Source organism: Saccopteryx bilineata, chromosome 1 (assembly GCF_036850765.1).
Source record: "Saccopteryx bilineata isolate mSacBil1 chromosome 1, mSacBil1_pri_phased_curated, whole genome shotgun sequence".
Lineage (NCBI taxonomy): Eukaryota > Metazoa > Chordata > Mammalia > Chiroptera > Emballonuridae > Saccopteryx > Saccopteryx bilineata.
In genome coordinates, this window is record NC_089490.1 from 144,181,306 (window position 1) to 144,200,506 (window position 19,201).

At 48.1% G+C, this 19,201-nt stretch overlaps 1 protein-coding gene across 1 annotated transcript; it reads right to left on the bottom strand.

Annotated features, from left to right (window-relative positions):
• Positions 1–7,073: 7,073 nt before the first annotated feature.
• On the bottom strand, positions 7,074–17,426 carry FARSA (phenylalanyl-tRNA synthetase subunit alpha). The gene is made up of 13 exons (XM_066271917.1): positions 17,231–17,426; positions 14,341–14,478; positions 14,152–14,250; positions 13,957–14,075; positions 12,372–12,464; positions 12,143–12,271; positions 11,952–12,067; positions 9,975–10,059; positions 9,785–9,884; positions 9,519–9,687; positions 9,361–9,438; positions 9,088–9,202; positions 7,074–8,461 (listed from the first exon to the last, which is right to left on the bottom strand). The coding sequence occupies exons 1-13, from the start codon at positions 17,375–17,377 to the stop codon at positions 8,323–8,325; spliced, it is 1,527 nt and encodes a 508-aa protein (XP_066128014.1). The 5' UTR covers positions 17,378–17,426; the 3' UTR covers positions 7,074–8,322.
• Between the last annotated feature and the right edge of the window lie 1,775 nt (positions 17,427–19,201).

Here is a 19,201-nt window from a genome sequence, read left to right on the forward strand (position 1 = left end):
GGGAGGAGCAGGAAGCATCATCTCCCATATGTGCCTTGACCAGGCAAGCCCAGGGTTTTGAACCGGCGACCTCAGCATTCCAGGTTGACGCTTTATCCACTGCGCCACCACAGGTCAGGCCAGACTCTGTATCTTTAAATAATAATAATAACAACGCCTGACCAGGCGGTGGTGCAGTGGATAGAGCGTCGGACTGGGATGCGGAGGAGCCAGGTTCGAGACCCCGAGGTTGCCAGCTTGAGCGTGGCTCATCTGGTTTGAGCAAAAGTTCACCAGCTTGGACCCAAGGTCGCTGACTTGAGCAAGGGGTTACTCGGTCTGCTGAAAGCCCATGGTCAAGGCACATATGAGAAGGCAATCAATGAACAACTAAGGTGTTGCAACAAAAAACTGATGATTGATGCTTCTCATCTCTCTCCGTTCCTGTCTGTCTGTCCCTCTGTCCCTATCTATCCCTCTCTCTGACTCTGTAAAAAAATAAAAAAATAACAATAACACCTCAGTAGTAACAATACACAGACTGAAAGAAAATATTTGCACACTATAAATCTAAAAACTTATACAAGCATCTACAAAGTTGTATATTGCAACTCAATAAAAAGACAAACACAAATAAAAAATGGGCTAAAGAGTTGAATAGGTGTGTGCAAAAGCCCTGAAGTGGAAGCAAGCTCAATGTGTTTGAAGAGCAGCCACAAGGCCTGTTGGGGAAAAAGAGCTAGGACAAAGGGGCAAAGTGAAGGGATAGGATTTTATTCCAATTAATTGGAAAGGAGGTGGAGCTTTCCCCAGGACATCTGTCACAGTGTCCATGTGGAGGAGGCAATGAGAATCCATTCACATTGTTTCAGCCCTTCTCTGGGAGGCTCTGTTCTGGGCTCCTGCCTGGTCAAGGTACATACAGGAAGCAACTACTATGAGTAGATGCTTCTGTGACTATGATCATAAAACTGATGCTCATTCTCAAAACCCATCTTCATCTACCATGGTGATAAAATCTACCAAGGCTATTGTAAGGGCTTCAGGGTTAAAACATCTGTAACATACTAATAGTTTAATAAACAGTTGGTAACATTAGTATTTTGTGGTAAAGCCACCAGTTAAACAAAATACATATTACCATACCATCAAATTTGATAACTGGAGGATTAGCTACTGAGAAAAATCTCAAAGGCTTACTGTTAAGCATTCACACACAAACACACACAGACCCACACAAAAGCCACACACAAGATGCAGGTTGAGCCTGACCAGGCGGTGGCACAGTGGATAGGGCATCAGACTGGGATGAGGAGGACTCAGGTTCGAGACCCCGAGGTTGCCAGCTTGAGCGCAGGCTCATCTGGTTTGAGCAAAGCTCACCAGGTTGGAACCAAGGTCACTGGCTCGAGCAAAGGGTTACTTGGTCTGCTGTAGCCCCACGGTCAAGGCACATATGAGAAAGCAATCAATGAAAAACTAATAATTGATGCTTCTCATCTCTCTCTGTTCCTGTCTGTCTATCCCTATCTATCCATTTACTCTCTCTCTGTCTCTGTAAAAAATAAATAAATAAACTTTAAAAAAAAGATGCAGGTTGATTTTTATGGTGCATAAATTGTATAACTTTTTAAATTAATTTTTTATTGATTGATTTTAGAGAAAGAAGGAGAGAGAAACATGGATCTGTTCCTCCATGTGCTCTAACCAGGGATCAAACCTCTGTGTTTTGGTACGAAGCTCTAACCAACTGAGCTATTAAGCCAGAGCTTATATAGTACTTTTATAAAACACACCAAATGAGCCTGACCAGGCAGTGGTGCAGTGGATAGAGCGTAAGACTGGGACACAGAGGACACAGGTTTGAAACCCCATGGTCGCTGGCTTGAACGCTGGCTCAACGGGCTTGAGCACAGGTTCACCAGCTTGAGTGAGGGGTCACTGGCTTGAGCCCAGGGTCACTGGCTTGAGCAAGGGGTCATTCACTCTGCTGTAGTCCCCCAGTCAAGGCACATATAAGAAAGCAATCACTGAACAACTAAGGTGCCGCAACAAAGAATTGATGCTTTTTATCTTTCTGCCTCTGTCCCTATCTGTCCCTTTCTCTGTCACACAAAAATAAATAAATAAGGGCCCTCTCCAGTTGGCTCAGTGGTAGAGCATTGGCCCATCATGTGGATATCCTGGATTTGATTCACAGGGCACACAGGAGAAGCACCCATCTGCTTCTCCATCCCTCCCCCTCTCACTTCTGTCTCTGTCTCTCTCTTCTCCTCTCCTCCTGCAGCTATAGCTCAAATAGAGCAAGTTGGCCCCAGGCACTGAGGATGGCTCCATGGCCTCCACTTTAGGTGCTAAAAAAATGGCTTCATTGCAATGAAGCAGATGGGCAGAGCATTGCTCCCTAGTGGGCTTGCTGGGTGGATCCAGGTAGAGGTGCATATGGGAGTCTGTCTCTGCTTTCCTCCTCTCACTAAATAAAAAATTTAAAAATAGGCCCCGGCCGGTTGGCTCAGCAGTAGAACATTGACCTTGCGTGTGGTAGTCTTCGGTTTGATTCCCATCCAGGGCACACAGGAGAAGCGCCCATCTGCTTTTCCACTCTTCTCCCTCTCCTTTCTCTCTATCTCTCTCTTTCCCTCTTGCAGCCAAGGTTCCATTGGAGCAAAGTTTGCCCAGGCACTGAGGATGGCTCCATGGCCTCTGCTTCAGGTGCTAGAATGGCTCTGTTGCTACGGAGCAACACCCCAAATGGGCAGAGCATCGCCCCCTAGTGGGCATGCTGGGTGGTTCCCGGTCGGGTGCAAGTGGGAGTCTGTCTGCCTCCCTGCTTCTCACTTTAGAAAAATATTCCCCCCCAAAAAAAGAAAGAAAATTAATAAAAAAACAAACAAACACTAAATGAAACCATGTCTTGGACCTGACCTGTGGTGGCACAGTGGATAAAGCATCGACCTGGAATGCTGAGGCTGCCGGTTTGAATCCCTGGGCTTGCCTGGTCAAGGCACATACAGGAAGCAACTACTATGAGTAGATGCTTCCTGCCTTTCCCCCCTCTTTCTCACTCTCTCTCTCTCCCCTCTCTCCAAAAATCAATAAATAAAATTTAAAAAAAGAAACTGAAGTGTGGAAAAGAAAGGCTCTTAACAAGAATAATTTTTGGAAAAAAAAAATTTACTTTCTCTAAAACAGAGACTTTTAGCAGAACTAATTTTTTCTGAAAGTAAGTTACTCCTTATTTTTGGCCTTGAGGCTGGTTTCCCGGACTATGGCCTTGGACTAGCTTTGAAGTAGCAAGTGTTCTCAGTGGTTCTCCCTGAACTAACCCTATAGATAAACATTGTAAGAAAGCTTGTTTTACTGCTATGCTTTCTCCCCTCCCCACTCCTCAGTCAGTACAAATATTGATCAACTTATGACCATTTGACTTTACTACCACAATCGCTAGCCACAACTGCTCCACGTCTGGCAGCGCAAGCGTTGCTCAGCTGGGCGTATGATTGTACGGACCAGCTTCCGGCAGCACTACCATCTCCGCGTGCACCATTTCAACTGTTATCACAGACTCAGTACAGCAGTTTGTGTTTTGTGTCTTGGATATTTTTCATCAAATCCCTCCCAAGATGTCTACCAAGAGAAAATTGTCTTTGCAAATATTAAACCAGTTGTACTGGTAATGCAGCATTTTACTTAAACCTGACGAATGTAAAAATAAGAAACAAAATGGTGTAGAGATGATACTAATGGCATAAAATGAATAAAGAAAATTATGATATATAACAATAATGAAAGAAAATTATGATAAAATATGACTTAAAGATTTTTATAACATCATTTCACAGTACTGTACATATAGCCTACTCAACTTATGACCAAATCATGTTACTACCGGTCTGTCAGAACCAATCGTGGTCGTAAGTCGAGCACTAGCTGTATGTAATTTTCCCTATAAAAGCCAGCCCCAAACTGTATTCACTGCCATATTGATTTGAACAACTTAGGTTTCCATGCAGTCCACGGAGCCCGCTAATAAGACTCCTAATTTCTTGCCTGACCTGTGGTGGCGCAGTGGATAAAGCGTCAACCTGGAAACACTGAGGTTGCCGGTTCGAAACCCTGGGCTTGCCTGGTCAAGGCACATATGGGAGTTGATGCTTCCTGCTCCTCCCCCTTCTCTCTCTCTCTCTCTCTCCTCTCTATAATGAATAAATAAAATCTAAAAAAAAAAAAAAAAAAAAAATTAAAAAAAAAAAAAAAAAGACTCCTAATTTCTTAATTTGGCTAATTGATTATATGGCAAAATGTTTGTTTCTCACTGTTCCGATATAACAAAACAATGTCTTGAAAAGTAATATATACAAGCAGTAAAAATGTTTAAACATAAGAATGATAACACCAAATTCAGCAGGGAGTAATAACCTCACTAGGGTGGGGATGAAAGGAACTAGGACAAGCCTATAGTCTTCAAACCTATTGGTCACATATGTCTAAAAAGTTAGTTCCAAAGCAAATACTATAGTCAATGTTCAGATTTGATCAAGGTGGGGGTGGGGTGGGGTGCTTTCTGGTTGGTTGTTGAATTATGCTTAGTATTCACCCTCCTCAGCTATTTCTCAGTGAAATCTTTACTCTTTCCATTTCTGTATTTATAATGTCTCCAGAGCACCCTAACTCGTGTCAGCTCCTGAGGGCAGGGACCTGAGTCTACCTTTTCCACTGCCAAGGCTTCAGCTTATGAACAGCACTGGCACTTAGGAAGTACACATTTACTATATGAATTGGTATTTTTGTTTGACTGGATCAATTTTTTAATGAATTTTTTTTTTTTTTTAGAGGATAGTGAGATAGACTGCCTCATGAGTTCCAACCTGGCAATCCATCTTAGGCAGATGCTCCAATAGAACTGTTTTTAGCACCTGAGGCTGTTGGGACCCATGAGCTATCTCATCAGCACCAAGAGCCAATGCTCAAACCAACTGAGCCACTGGCTGTGTGAGGAGAAAAGAGGAGAGAAAGGGAAAGAGAAGCAGATGGCTGCTTCTCATGTGCGCCCTGACCAGGGATTGAACTTGTGACGTCCATACATCAGGCCCATGCTCTATCCACTGAGCAGACCAGCCAGAGCCAGTGTTGGGCAGATAAAATATATTATGCTCACTTTGTTAAAGATGGCGCTGCCCACATGGAAGCCCATCACCCAGGTGATATTAATGTGTGTTGGGGGTGGGCTGTGGGCAGGCAGGATACTTGTAGCCTGGGGCTTGGTTTTAGGACTAAGCCTTTCCCACCCTTTTAAATGTGGGGTGGTACAATCCCATCATGCCTCAGATAAGTGACTTTGTATTAGAGACGTCCCTATTTTGTATATTGGATTAAAGGATTTGATTTCTGCACTATAAAGTGGGGCAGTGAGCTTGCTCTCTCAGTTCCTAAGATTAGCATTAGAGAGGAGAGCAGAGAAAGGCCATGTGGAGGCCAGGAGAAGCAGCCAAGATGGTGGAGTGCTGAGAGAACAGTTTGTGCAGGGAGAAGGAAGGAGATGGGGAACAGAGGTAAATAAGGCTGGTGAGCTAAAAACCTTTGATTCTAGGAAACTCATATAAGTCAGTAGCTTTGTGAGCACTGAATGAGTGGGTTTTGGAGCCCAGTGTGTTTTTACTTGCCCGCCAGGTACAAGCTAGGATTAAAGATGATGGCCCACCAGTTCTTGGCTCTGTTGTGTCTTTACCGACCATCCGAATCCAATGCTAATCTGCATGGGCCAGGCTGCTGTGATGGTGGCCCTGGCTACTGGCTTCACAGCCAGCGTATATTTTTTCCCCAAACTTATTTGTGGGAGACTGTAAATTTACGAAGTCCTCGCAGTTTAAGGCTTAAGCTCAAGGTTAAGCTCTTCCGCACACCTCCCTGTTAGCTGAGATGCTGAGTGTTTCTACTACTCCCATCCCCCCACCTCATTTGCTTGCTTTAAGTTGCTAGATGCAATTTACACGCCCTTCCTCTCACCCTGTTTGTTCAACTGTCAATTTCAATTATGCATGGTGGGGGGCTTCCTGTTTATGTCTCAGATATGTGACTTTGGATGGGAGACTTCCTTATTTGCATACAGCTCTGCACTATATAATAAAGCAAACGGGACTCAGCTTGGCAATGGGTCCTCCCAATCCCATCCTTTTTCTTTATTTTCTAATCCTCCACCGTTTCCACCAGAGACCTGCAAAATTACCAGTCATGCTGGTTTCCGACATTTATTGATTTTAATGAGGGAGAGACAGGAACATAGAGCTGTCTTGTATGTGTTTTGACTGGGGATCAAGTCAGCAACCTCTATGCTTTGGGATGATGGTCTAACCAATGAAGTTATCCAGCCAGGGAAGAATTTTTGTTTTAAACATCTTATTTATTGCCTGACCAGGCGGTGGCGCAGTAGACAGAGCATCGGACTGGGAGGCAGAGGACCCAGGTTTGAAACCCTGAGGTCGCCAGCTTGAGTGTGGTATCATAGACATGACCCCATGGCCACTGGCTTGAAGCCCAAGGTCACTGGCTCAGCCGGAGCACCCCAGGTCAGGGCACATATGAGAAAGCAATCAATGAACTAAGGTGCCACAACGAATTGATGCTTCTCATCTGTCTCCCTTCCTCTCTGTCCCTATGCCCCCTCCCTTACACATACACAGGAAAATAGCGGCGAGGGAGTGGGAAGCATTTTGTAGTAGTTGCTTCTCGTATGTGCCTTGAACTGGGCAAGCCCAAGGTTTCAAACTGGTGACCTCAGAATTCCAGGTTGATGTTATTTTTTAAGTGAGCGAGACAGAGACACAGAGAGGGACAGACAAGCAGGCAGGGAGAGAGATGAGAAGCATCTATTCTTTGTTGTGGCACCTTAGTTGTTCATTGATTGCTTTCTCATATGTGCCTTAACCGGGGGGCTATAGAAGAGCAAATGACCCCTTGCTCAAGACAGCAACCCTGGAATTTCGAACCTGGGTCCTCTGTGTCCCAGTCCAACACTCTGTTCACTGCACCACCACCTACCTGGTCAGGCTGCAGGTCAATGTTTTACCAACTGCACAACCACAGGTCAGGCAAGATTTTTTTTTTTAAAGAACTTTTTTATTTTTCTGAAGTTGGAAACGGGGAGGCAGTCAGACAGACTCCCGCATGCACCCGACTGGGATCCACCCGGCACACCCACCAGGGGGGGATGCTCTGCCCCTCTGGGGCGTTGCTCTGTTGCAACCAGTGCCTGAGGCAGAGGCCACAGTGCCATCCTCAGTGCCCAGGCCAACTTTGCTCCAATGGAGCCTTGGCTGCGGGAGGGTAAGAGAGAGACAGAGAGGAAGGAAAGGGGAAGGGGTGGAGAAGCAGATGGTCGCTTCTCCTCTGTGCCCTGGCTGGGAATCGAACCCAGGACTCCTGCACACCAGGCCGACGTTCTACCACTGAGCCAACTGGCCAGGGCTTAAAGAACTTTTGAGAGGACTGGAGGGATGAACAGGTGGAGTACAGATGACTTTCAGGGTAGTGAAAATACTCTGTATACTATAATAATGGATACATGTCATCATCCATCCATTTGTCCAACCCCATAGAATGTACAACAGGATAAACCATTGTTCACATGATGTGTCAATGCAGGTTCATTAGTTGTAACAAAAGCACCACTCTAGTAGGGATCTTGACAGTGGGGGGAGCTGTGCAAGTGTGGAGGCAGAGGGTATATGGGAAATCTCTATATGTTCCCCTCAATTTTGCTGTGAACCTAAAACTGGTCCAGAAAAGACTCTAAAAGGGAGGGCGAGCAGCCTTTAAAAGCTTAGCTTGCTTGCCATCCCAAAGGACTCGGGGTCTGTTTCATTCATCTAGAAGAAGCCCTGGCAACAGTAGGTAATTAGTAAATGCTTGAAAGAGCTCATCGGTTTTGAGGGATGGGGGAATTGGCTGAAGCTTGCTAGGAGGCCCTAAGTATCCATGACCTCCAATATACCACCACTCATACTAGCACCCAGGTTTCCTCCCATCAAGTACACTCTGAACTGGGGAGCTGACAGGACCCCGCCACCCCTAAGGAAAGGCACCAAATGAGGGCAACTGCCCACTTTATTAGCCAGCAGCCACCTGCACGGCTCCCTAGGGCCCACCCTCATAGGTGGGCATCAAAACAAATGGCCTACCTACTCACCTGTCCCTGGCACCCTGGGGCAGGTAGGGAAGAGATACCAGGAGCAGGGAGGTAGCCTCATAGAGGCCTAGTAAATACAAGGGGGTCCACGGGCCAGGGATGCCAAGGGGCTAGGCAGCAGGGGCTCAAGGAGGGTGGCCTGTTCAGGGTGGCGCATGTCACGTGGCCTCCTGTGTCTCTGGGGACCCCTGTTTGGCATCCAGGCGGCATAGGGGGCTGTCGTACACCATCTGCAGGTTCACCCTGTGGCCTACCAGCTCACGGATATTGTTGATGTTGTATTTGATCATCGTTGGGCTTGAGGGAGAGAGGACATGCTCAATATTCGGTTAGGTCCTATTGTCCTTTGATCAGAACCTCTGAGAGATCCCACCTTCCTTAGAGTAAAAGCCCAAGTCCTCCCCATGACCCACAAGGCCCTGTATAATCTTCCCTATCACCTCCCTCTCTAACCCCTCACTTCCTCCCTCTAGCCACATAGATCTCCAAACAGAGCATGCACACTCCAGCCTCGGGGCTTGGCACTGGCAATTCCTTCTGCCTAGAACACCCTCCCCAGGTATCCTCCGAACTCATTAACCACCAGTGTTTGCTCAGATGTCACCTCCTCTGTGAGGCCTTCCTTAAAAACTTTCTCTCTTCAGCCCGTCCTGCAGTGTTTTCTCTATAGCAGTTACTGTGCTCAGGCACACTCTTAAGCATTATTTACTGAATTTACTTATTCTTCTCACTCCACTAGGACCCCAACTTCACAGAGGCAAGGTGTGTGCCATTTATTCACAGGATAGAACAAAGCACACAGCAGGTGCTCACTAAAATTTATCAATGAATGAATGATGGTGCTGAAGGTCTGCAGGTCTCCATACCTGGCAAGTCACCTGAATAAAGCAGTCAAACACTCGCTAAATAGTTTCGGTACTCACCGCTCCAGGGAGAGGCCCCAGGCAATGACTGACACATTCTCAGGGAGCCCCATGGGCAGTAGCATTTCAGGGCGGAAGAGCCCAGAGTTTCCAACCTCCACCCACTTCTTCAAGCCTGTGTGGGCAGGAAAAGGATAGGGTACCTCATGTAGTTGAAATTGGTCCTGGCAGTAAGCTCAGGAGGCAGAGTGTGGGCTTGGCAGTGAGGGACCCAAGTTAAGAGGGGGCAACCTCACACCTCCTCCCCACCACAGTATCAGTTCCCACCCTGACCTTGGTGGTAACTGAACACCTCCATGCTAGGCTCGGTGTAGGGGTTGTAGGCAGGCTTGAAGCGCAACTGGGTGATACCTGCGTGGAAGACAAGGCTGGTGACTCAGACATCCTCCTGTGACCCTACCAACACCACCTGCCTCAGCCTGCCTGCTCACCCAGCTTGGTGAAAAACTCCCGAAGGACACCCATGAGGTGGCCCAGGGTGAGACCATGGTCAGCTACAACACCCTCGATCTGGTGAAACTCAGCCAGATGTGTGGCATCCAGGGTCTCATTCCGGAACACACGGTCAATGGAGAAGTACTTGGCTGGTGTGAAGGGTTTCTGGGGGGGGTGACAGGCAGGCCAGGCCAAGGCATAGGTCAGAAGGTCAGTATGATAGTCCCCTCCCTATCCCCACACTGCCCAGGCCCAGCTGCACCTTCTGGGCCAGGCGGTAGAGGGCACGGGCACTGGCTGCTGTGGTATGTGTACGCAGCAAATTTTTTCGGGCCTCGTCCAGCTTCCAATTGTACTTGTACCTTCAAGAGGAAATTCAGAAGTTCATGCTGATGCCCTCAGGCTCCCAACAGCCTTCCCCCCAATACCCCAAAGATCTGGTCCTGCCTCACCCCTGTGAACCGTAGCCACCCTGGGAGTGCGTCCGCTTGACCCGATGGACGTAGTCCATGGGGAGCTGCAAGGCCTCAGCTGGATCTAGGCAGGACAGAGCATCATGTAGTCAGTCAAGGAGCATTTCTCAAAATCCACTGCACAGAGGACAGTGACAAGTGCAGCTCCCACTCTTACCTGCTATTGCAGCCAGAGGGCATCTGGGAGCACCTGAGTCAGTCACATCCCTCTGCCCAGAACTTTCCATAGCTCCCATTTCACTGGGAGAAAAAGCCAAAGTCCTCTCTGTGGCCCCCGTCAACTCCCTGCCTCCATCCCTCCCACTCCTAACTCATTACTCTCTCCAGTCACAGAACTTCCCAACTAATCTATGAGCACACCAGGCACATTTCAGCCTCAGGGCCTTTGCACTGGCCATTCCCTCTCCCTACAACTTCCCCTTCTCCAGATATAGCTCCCTCCCCTACCTCCTCTGATTTTTGCTTAAGCAAAGACTTTAAAAAAAATTGACAGCCCTCCACCCATGCCAGTTTCACCCACTGCATTTTTATTTAGAGAGAAAGGAAAAAAAAAAAGAGAAAGAGGGGAGAGAAAGGGGAAGCATCAACTCATAGTAGTTGCTTCCTGTATGTGCCTTGACCAGGCAAGCCCAGGGTTTCAAATCAGTGACCTCAACATTCCAGGTTCATGCTTTATCCACTGCGTCACCACAGGTCAGGTACCCTCACTGCATTTAGTGCTATTTTGCATTACTGCACTTAGAACTTACTCAGAATTTTAACACACGTCTCCCCCACCAGGATGCAGGTCTCACCAGGGCAAGTACTTCTGTCTCATTCATGGCTTTGACCCAGGTGTTTAAAAAAGACCTTGGCACACAGGAAGGGCTCAGCAACCATTCCTTGTGGGAATATGTAAATTCTTTTATTTGACAGAGAGAGAGAGAGAGAGAGAGGGACAGACAGGGACAGATAGGGACAGACAGGGAGAGAGATGACAAGCATTGATTCTTCATTGAAGCTCCTTAGTCTCCGCAGTTGTTCACTGATTGTTTCTCATATGTACCTTGACAGAGGGCTACAGCAGAGCGAGTGACCCTTTGCTCAAGCCAGCGACCATAGGGTCATGTCTATGATCCCACGCTCAAGCTGAATGAGCCCACACTCAAGCCGGTGACCTCAAGTTTCACACCTTTCTCCACCGCGTCCCAGTCTGATGCTCTATCCACTGCACCACCGCCTGGTCAGGCGATTATGTAAATTCTTAAGATCTCATTCTAGATACACAATTTTGGGTGCACCAGAAAAGCTCCACCACTGATGGCTGTATGATCCTGAGCAAGTATTATTCCCTCTTTGGGTCCTAGTTTCCTCATTTATAAAAAGGGATAATAGTACTACTTTCTATAGTTGGTGGGAGAATTAAAATAACTAATGTATAGTGAGTGCTTAGTAAGTTTGGGGTGTCATGACAATAATGATGGCAATGATATTGCTGCTCCCAGCCAGGTATTGGGCATCTAAATGGCCTCACCTGACCTCTTCCTGGTGGGGGAGACAACAGCCATTGTGGAAAGTCATTCAATTTCAGGCAGTACTAAGGACTGTGAAAAAAAGAAATAAATAGGAACCAAGGTTGAAGATTAAGGGTGAGGGACTTTCACAGTGCAGGGGTACAAAAGCATGTTAGGATGACCTCTCTGATGTGATACACGAATGGATGTTTGACGCAGGAGCCCACCATGAAAAGTCAAGAGAAAACAGTTTTCAGCAGAAGGCACAGTACAGGCAAATGCCCTGAGGTAGTCAGGAGGGCAAGTGGAAAAAGAAGGTCACATCACAGAATGGACATAACCAGTTCACACAGGCCTTGTTGGCCATGCTGAGGAGGATGGAGTTTATTCTGTAAAATGGTATGCCACCCCAAAGGCCCTGCCCAGTCCTGGCACCTATGATAGCATGGTGGGCCTCACCCACCTCTCAGGAAGAAGGTGTCATGCTGGTCTCGTGCTGGGTGCTGCTGGGGCTGGAAGAGTGCATCAAAATTCCAAAAGGAGCTCTCAATGAAGTTGTCAGTAGGCATCTCGGTAAACCTGGTGAGAGATATGATCTGACTGCCCTGCTTGTGCCAGTGGCTGGCCTGGCCCCACCCCTGGCCCCATGCTCACCCCATCTCCAGGAAGATCTGCCTGAACTGGGTGCGGACTTTCAGCAGGGGGTGCAGGTGGCCGCTGTCAGGGAGGACGCCATGGGCCAAGAAATTGTAGGACTTGAAGGGCCGGTCCCGCCAGGAGCCACTGTAGGTGGGGATACAGGGCACACGGGCCAGGTAGGGACTGCCCACCCCCACCTCCATCTCCACTCCCCACTGACCAATGACTGTGAAGCCACTTCTACCTGGAGATTATCTCTGGGCTCAGCTCTGCTTCCTGCTTAGAGATGCTGATGCTGAAGGCACTGCCTTTGGTCACCCAGTAGGTCTTCAGAGTTCTGCAGCCAGAGGAGGGAAGGGGATACCACTGTCAACTCTTCTAAGAGTCTTCCCTTGATCTCCCATATGATGCTGACCCCAATACCACCCAACAAGTCACTCTGCTTTATTTTCTTCCTAACATTCATTGTCACCTGAACTCCTTTTATTTGGCCCCACTTATGTCCTGAGTTCATCCACTTATTCATTCAATAAACACTAATTGAGAACCTACTGTATGCCAGGGCCCATTCAAGGCACTAAAGATACAGCTGGAAGTGATAATAGTAAGTTTATTTATTTATTTATTTATTTATTTATTTATATTTTTCTGAAGCTGGAAACAGGGAGAGACAGTCAGACAGACTCCTGCATGCGCCCGACCGGGATCCACCCGGCACGCCCACCAGGGGCGATGCTCTGCCCCTCCGGGGCGTTGCTCTGCCGTGAGTGACCAGAGCCACTCTAGCGCCTGGGGCAGAGGCCAAGGAGCCATCCCCAGCGCCCAGGCCATCTTTGCTCCAATGGAGCCTTGGCTGCGGGAGGGGAAGAGAGAGACAGAGAGGAAGGGGGGGGGTGGAGAAGCAGATGGGCGCTTCTCCTATGTGCCCTGGCCGGGAATCGAACCCGGGTCCCCTGCACGCCAGGCCGACGCTCTACTGCTGAGCCAACCGGCCAGGGCCTGATAATAGTAAGTTTAGATAATAAAGTGATCCTATCCTGGCTCTGTTCCACTGAAGTCACCCACAATCTTGCAAAAAAGTGGCCATTTCACAGGTAAAAAAAAACTGAGTCATAGAAAGACAAAGTGCATGGCTAAGGTCACAACACTAGTAAGTGGCAGAGCCGGGACTTGAACTGGGCAGCCCACCTTCAATGTCTGCTCAAAGAGGGCAGAGCCCTATGAGAGCAGAAAACCCAGCTGTCCAGGTTCCAGCATTCAATCAATTTCAGAGAGGGTTTAGGACTGTGAAAGAAACAGGCAAAAGGAGACAGCGACAGCCTTGGCCAGATAGCTGGGTTGGTTAGAGCACTGTCCCAAAGCACAGAGATCGCTGATTTGATTACCGGTTAGGCACATACAGGAACAGATCAATGCTCCCCTCTCCTTCCCTTCCCCTGCCCTTCCCTCCCCCCTGTCTTCCTCTCTAAAATCAATCAATAAAAAATTTTTAAAAAGAAAGAAACAGAGACTAGGAGTGAGTGGCTTTTGTGGAAATCACAGGTAGAAAAAGTGGTGCCTATACAATGACATATGAACAGAGGTTGGATCCTGAAACCTGCTTTGAAGATCAGCAGGAAGATCATTCTTGGCAGAAGGCACAGCATATGCCAAAGCCCTGAAGTGGCATAAGCCTGGCCTGTGTGCTTGACAATCGTAGTGTGAAGAGGAGCTGGGAGGGATTGACAGAACCCTGGCCCAGTGTGGCCAGAACAGCTCTCCCTTCCCTTCTCCCACCACAGAGCTACATGGGTGAGGTGGCTATTAGCCTGGGGGTAGCAGTGACTCACACTTCTGTCAGCAGCTTTCTCTTCTTGAGCTCACTCCTTTCCTTTTCACTCAGCTTCTCAGCCTGTCCACCCCGGACCAGCTGGAGCCGCCACTGGACCTCATCCTCCACGCTGTCCACCTGCCGTGATGATGGGATGATGATCATGAGGAGCTGTGAAGGACAGAGGCCCACTTGCCTGCCCACAGGGACTCACCACTCGGAAGACCCTGGGCCCACTGGCAGCATTCTTGTCTACACGGATCCACTTGTTGGACATGGCCTTGCTGAAGCCCACCTTGCCACTGGGCAGTCGCTGGGGGAACAATGCTGCAGTGAGGGGGACACAAGGGCCACCTCACCCCATCACCTCCCTAGGCCCTGCTGCCTCATCCCCGGGCCCTACCATGAGCTCGCTCTGGGCCAGGCCCTCTGGGGGGATACTATGAAACACCCGAGCCTCATGGCTGCCTTCTCGGTCAATCTCCTCGCCCTCGGCAGTAAGCTCCCAACGCTTGGTGGAGCGTAGTTCAGCCTCGATGATCTGCAGAAAGAAGGGGTCACAGGCAGGGACAGGGTTCAGAGCTGGGCACTCCCTGGCCTTAGCACTGGAGCCAAGGTCAAAGCACAGCCCCTAAAGCTGGCTTCACATCTCAGCGGCACCAATTCCCAGCTAAGTGATCTCCCCTTGCTGAGCCTCAGTTTCCCTTCTGTGACACAGGGTAACAATAAATATGGCTCATACCTCCCAGGCTGAGGTAAAGTACTAAGGATATTACCTGGCAGAGGACAAATTCTATCACGTTTGAACATGGAAAAGATTTTTTACTTGGGGAAAATATTTTTTAGTGTATGTGAGCAAGCAGAGGGGGAAGATTTTTTTGAAAAATAGTGTTTAAGCCTGACCAAGTGGTGGTGCAGTGGACAGAGCATCGACCTGGGGCACTGAAGTCCCGGGTTCAAAACCCTGGGACATTCTTGCCAGCTTGAACATAGGATCACAGACATGCCCCATGGTTGTTGGTTTGAGCTCAAAGGTTGTTGGCTTGAGCAAGGGGTCACTGGCTCAGCTGGAACCCCCTGGTCAAGGCACGTATGAGAAGCAATCAATGAACAAATTAAAGGGCCACAACTACTAGCTGATGCTTTTTTATCTCTTTCCTTTCCTGTCTCTTTCCCACTTAAAAAAGAATTAAAATAAATTTTCTATTAATTTGGGGGAGAGGAGGTAGAGAGAAGCATCAACTTGTTCCACTTAGTTGTTCCATTTAGTTGTGCACTTGTTGATTATTTCTCATCTGTGTCCGGAGGGGATCAAACCTGCGACCTTGGTGAACCCTACTAGGGCCAGGGAAGATTTTTAAGGTCTCCGATAAAGTGACTTGTCTCTATGTTTATATATTTGAATTTCTGTGCCTAAAGTATTAAGAGTAAGGGCCTGGAGGTGCACATTACATGTGGGAACTTGAGGCTCCACAATGAGAACTGGGTTCAGGTCTGGGGGGAGTCCTCAGGTCCTAGCTCCCCCTTCATTCTAATTCCCAGCTCTGCTATTTACTCACTATGTGACCTTAGGAAAGGTACTCAACTTTCCTGAACACATTTTCTTATCCATGAGAGCAGAGTGTGGTGGGCTCTACTTCAGAGAGTTGTTTTGAGGAGTAACTGAGTTAACATACAGAAAGGATATAGGCTGCTTAGTTTGCAGCAAATGCTGCGTAAATTCTATTTTTTTTTTCTTAGAGAGAGAGAGGAAAAGAGCTAAGAAGCATCAAATCATAGTTGGTCACTTTAGTTGTTCATTGGTTGCTTCTCATATGTGCCTTGACCAGGGGGCTCCAGTCAAGCCAGTGACCCCTTGCTCAAGCCAGAGACCTTGGGATTCAAGCCAGTGGCCTTTGGGCTCAAGCCAACAACCCCCAGGATCATGTTGATGATCCCATGCTCAAGCTGGTAAGCCCCTGTTTAAGCCAGATGAGCCCACATTTCAAACAGATGACCTTGCGGTTTCAAACCTGGGTCCCTGACATCCTAGGTCGACACTCTAGCCACTGCACCACCACCAGTTAGGCCTGACTATTACTATTATTATTTATTACCCTTCTTGTTGTTAGACTGAACCACATTAAATCACCACTATTTAACACTCTGTGACCTACAAAAGTGTCAATTTCACATTAGGCAATGTACTGCCACCTGACACACCACAGTTTCAATCCTTCTCAAACTGACAACCTTGAGCTCCGCAGCCTAAACTCCTAATTTCAAATCCAGGCTTGCTTGTCCTTCTAGTGGCACTGATCAAGTTATTGGCTAGGACTTATAAATAGTCATATCTGCAAAATGGGCCCAATAGCACTACCATCATCTTATGGCAAGAACTGAATGTTAAGTAAAGCTGAGACCAGAGTGAGACACAGAATGTAAATTTGATGAACAGCCCAGATCTGTGTTCTGTTTTCCTCCCTCACGGATCCAGCCTCCTAGGTGGCCCATGGGCCCTTCGGAATCCTCCTCCTGTGGCTCCTTCACTCCCCACTTATCCAAGTCAGAAGACTGGGCTTCAGTCATGCTCCCTTTGCCTTGCCATGAATCTCATCTCACTCACTCTTTTGAATCACCTCTCCATTCCAGCTGCCTCTTTACAGCCAGACACTATGCCCTCTAGTTTGAGGATGTGCTAGCCTCTGCCCTTGTCCCCTCGTCTTGAATCCTGCCCCTACCAGTTCATCCCAAGAGTGACGTAGGAAGCACACACGTCTGACTAGCTCCAGCTCCTGTTACGGCTCCTCAGTACACTGTAAGAAACCTACAAGACATTGCAAATTCTGACTCTGCAGTCTTTCTCACCTCTCACCACCGGCCCCCGCCAACTGATCCCTAAAGTGCCTTGGCTTTCCTCCTCAATGCAAACACCGGACTCAGCTGTCACTTCCTCCGGAATGCTCTCCCAAGACTGGGTCAGCTGTTACCTCTGGGATCCCTGTGCTTTCACTAATCACGTGAGTATCACCTGCATTAGACCAGTCTCCCTGAGGGAAGCGACCGCGTCTTCTCTGTCCACCATAGTATAACCCCCGCAACAACACTGATCATGCCCTCAAAATACATTTCTTGCATGAGGAACGTCGATGTGCCAGGGCCCTCACTCGTTCCGGACTCCCTGCCTGCGCATCGTGACCACAAACAGTTACCCCTACTCAGGCCTGAGGGAGTTTGGCCTGGAGGCAGGGCCCTCCTGGCCAAGGAACTACACGTGCCAAGGCGAGGAAGCCTGAAACCACCGGCGGGTTCACCTTGCCCAGAGCCTGCAGGCTCTTCACTGCGCCCACCACAGCCTGGTGCTCCACGCCCAGTTTGTCCGCCAAGTCCGCGCTGTCCAGACCGCCATCAGCCGCCTCCAGCCGCTGCAGCAGCAATTCAGCCAACGGACCGTCCGCCATGGCTCTCACCCGCGCGCTCAACGTGCGGTGTCCGGGGGCCCAGAACCACCGGAACCGGAACCGGCGCCTAAGCGTGCGCCGCCATCTTGAATGCGTCTGGTCGTGTTTCTGAGCTGAGTGCGTCGCCATCTCGAGTGTGTCCAGCGAACCTCAAAGTGCCGAAGGGATTCAATCAGACCTTACCACCGCCTTAGTTGGACTTGTGGTGTCTGCTTGACTAGAGCCGTCATTTTGATTGATCTAATTGACAGAATCACTGTTAAATTTAATGTGTCCTCAGGTAGCGGGCTGTCTGACCTTGGACTTCCTCCTCTCAGTCTTGTAGCCCTTAACCCTTCTGGGATTCTCTTACCCTATATTAGAGGTTCTCAAGCTTTTTGAAATCGGGGTGCATTTAAAACCCTACAAATAATTGTAGGCGCACAATATACAAATTTCTGAGAAATGTTATAATAATTAAGTCAAATATTGAAAAAAATAAAGTCCAAACGTGCTTTTATGGCAAACAAAATAAATATGACAAAATTAAATTTATTCTGACATTAAAAAACATTTTTATGTTACTTTTTTTTTTTTATTTATTCGTTTTTAGAGAGGAGAGAGAGAGAGACAGAGAGGGAGAGAGAGGAGAGAGAGACAGAGAGAGAGAAGGGGGGAGGAGCTGGAAGCGTCAACTCCCATATGTGCCTTGACCAGGCAAGCCCAGGGTTTCAAACCGGCGACCTCAGCATTTCCAGGTCGACGCTTTATCCACTGCGCCAACACAGGTCAGGCATGTTACATTTTTTGAGTTATGCTTTTTAGAATTCATAAAAGAGAGGGGTTAAAAATTAAAAAAAAGACAAAAAAAGTTTTTTGGTTTTTTTTTTTTGTTTTTTTTTTACAGAGGCAGAGATAGACAGGGACAGACAGACAGGAACGGAAAGGGATGAGAAGCATCAATCATCAGTTTCTCGTTGCGCATTGCGACTTCTCAGTTGTTCATTGATTGCTTTCTCACATGTGCCTTGACCGTGGGCCTTCAGCAGACCGAGTAACCCCCTGCTGGAGCCAGCGACCTTGGATCTAAGCTGGTGAGCTCTTTGCTCAAGCCAGATGAGCCCGCGCTCAAGCTGGCAACCTTGGGGTCTCAAACCTGGGTCCTCCGTATCCCAGTCCGACGCTCTATCCACTGCGCCACCACCTGGTCAGGCTTCTTTTTATATATATAGATACATTCTTAGTAAGATTTAGTAAATTCGGCTGGTCCCCATGCGAATGTGCTTTTTTCATTCTTGTGTTTATGAGAAACATGAGCCTAATGTGTCCTAGGGATTTCTTCAATGTTTGGGTATATATTTGAAAGGCAAACTCTCATTTCCTTGTCAATACATTGAAGAATTCCTCTCTTTTTACTCTTAATTGTGTTGAGTGCAGAAAACCCCACCATACAGGTCATCTTAACTTTACACCAAACAAAGGATAGAAGAAACTTGCCTCCAGTCTTTTCAGGGAACATGGGGGGTAGTGTAAACAATCCAGCACCACAGCTAAACAGCCTTTTGCAACCTAATCAGGCAAGTGAGGTGGGGGGTTGGGCAGACTGTCAGCTACAGCCAATTCCCCACACCTCTGTGTCCCCCAAAAATCTAAACTCCAAAAACTCTGTTGGTGTTTTGGTCCCCAACAGGCACCTTTTTCTCTGGAATACCATAGGGCACACCTGGAAATCTTCTAGGGCGCACCAGTGCTCCCTGGCACACACTTTGAGAATCACTGCTTTAGTTGTTCATTGGTTGCTTGTCTTGACAGGGCAAAAATGCAGGGTTTCGAATCAGCGACCTC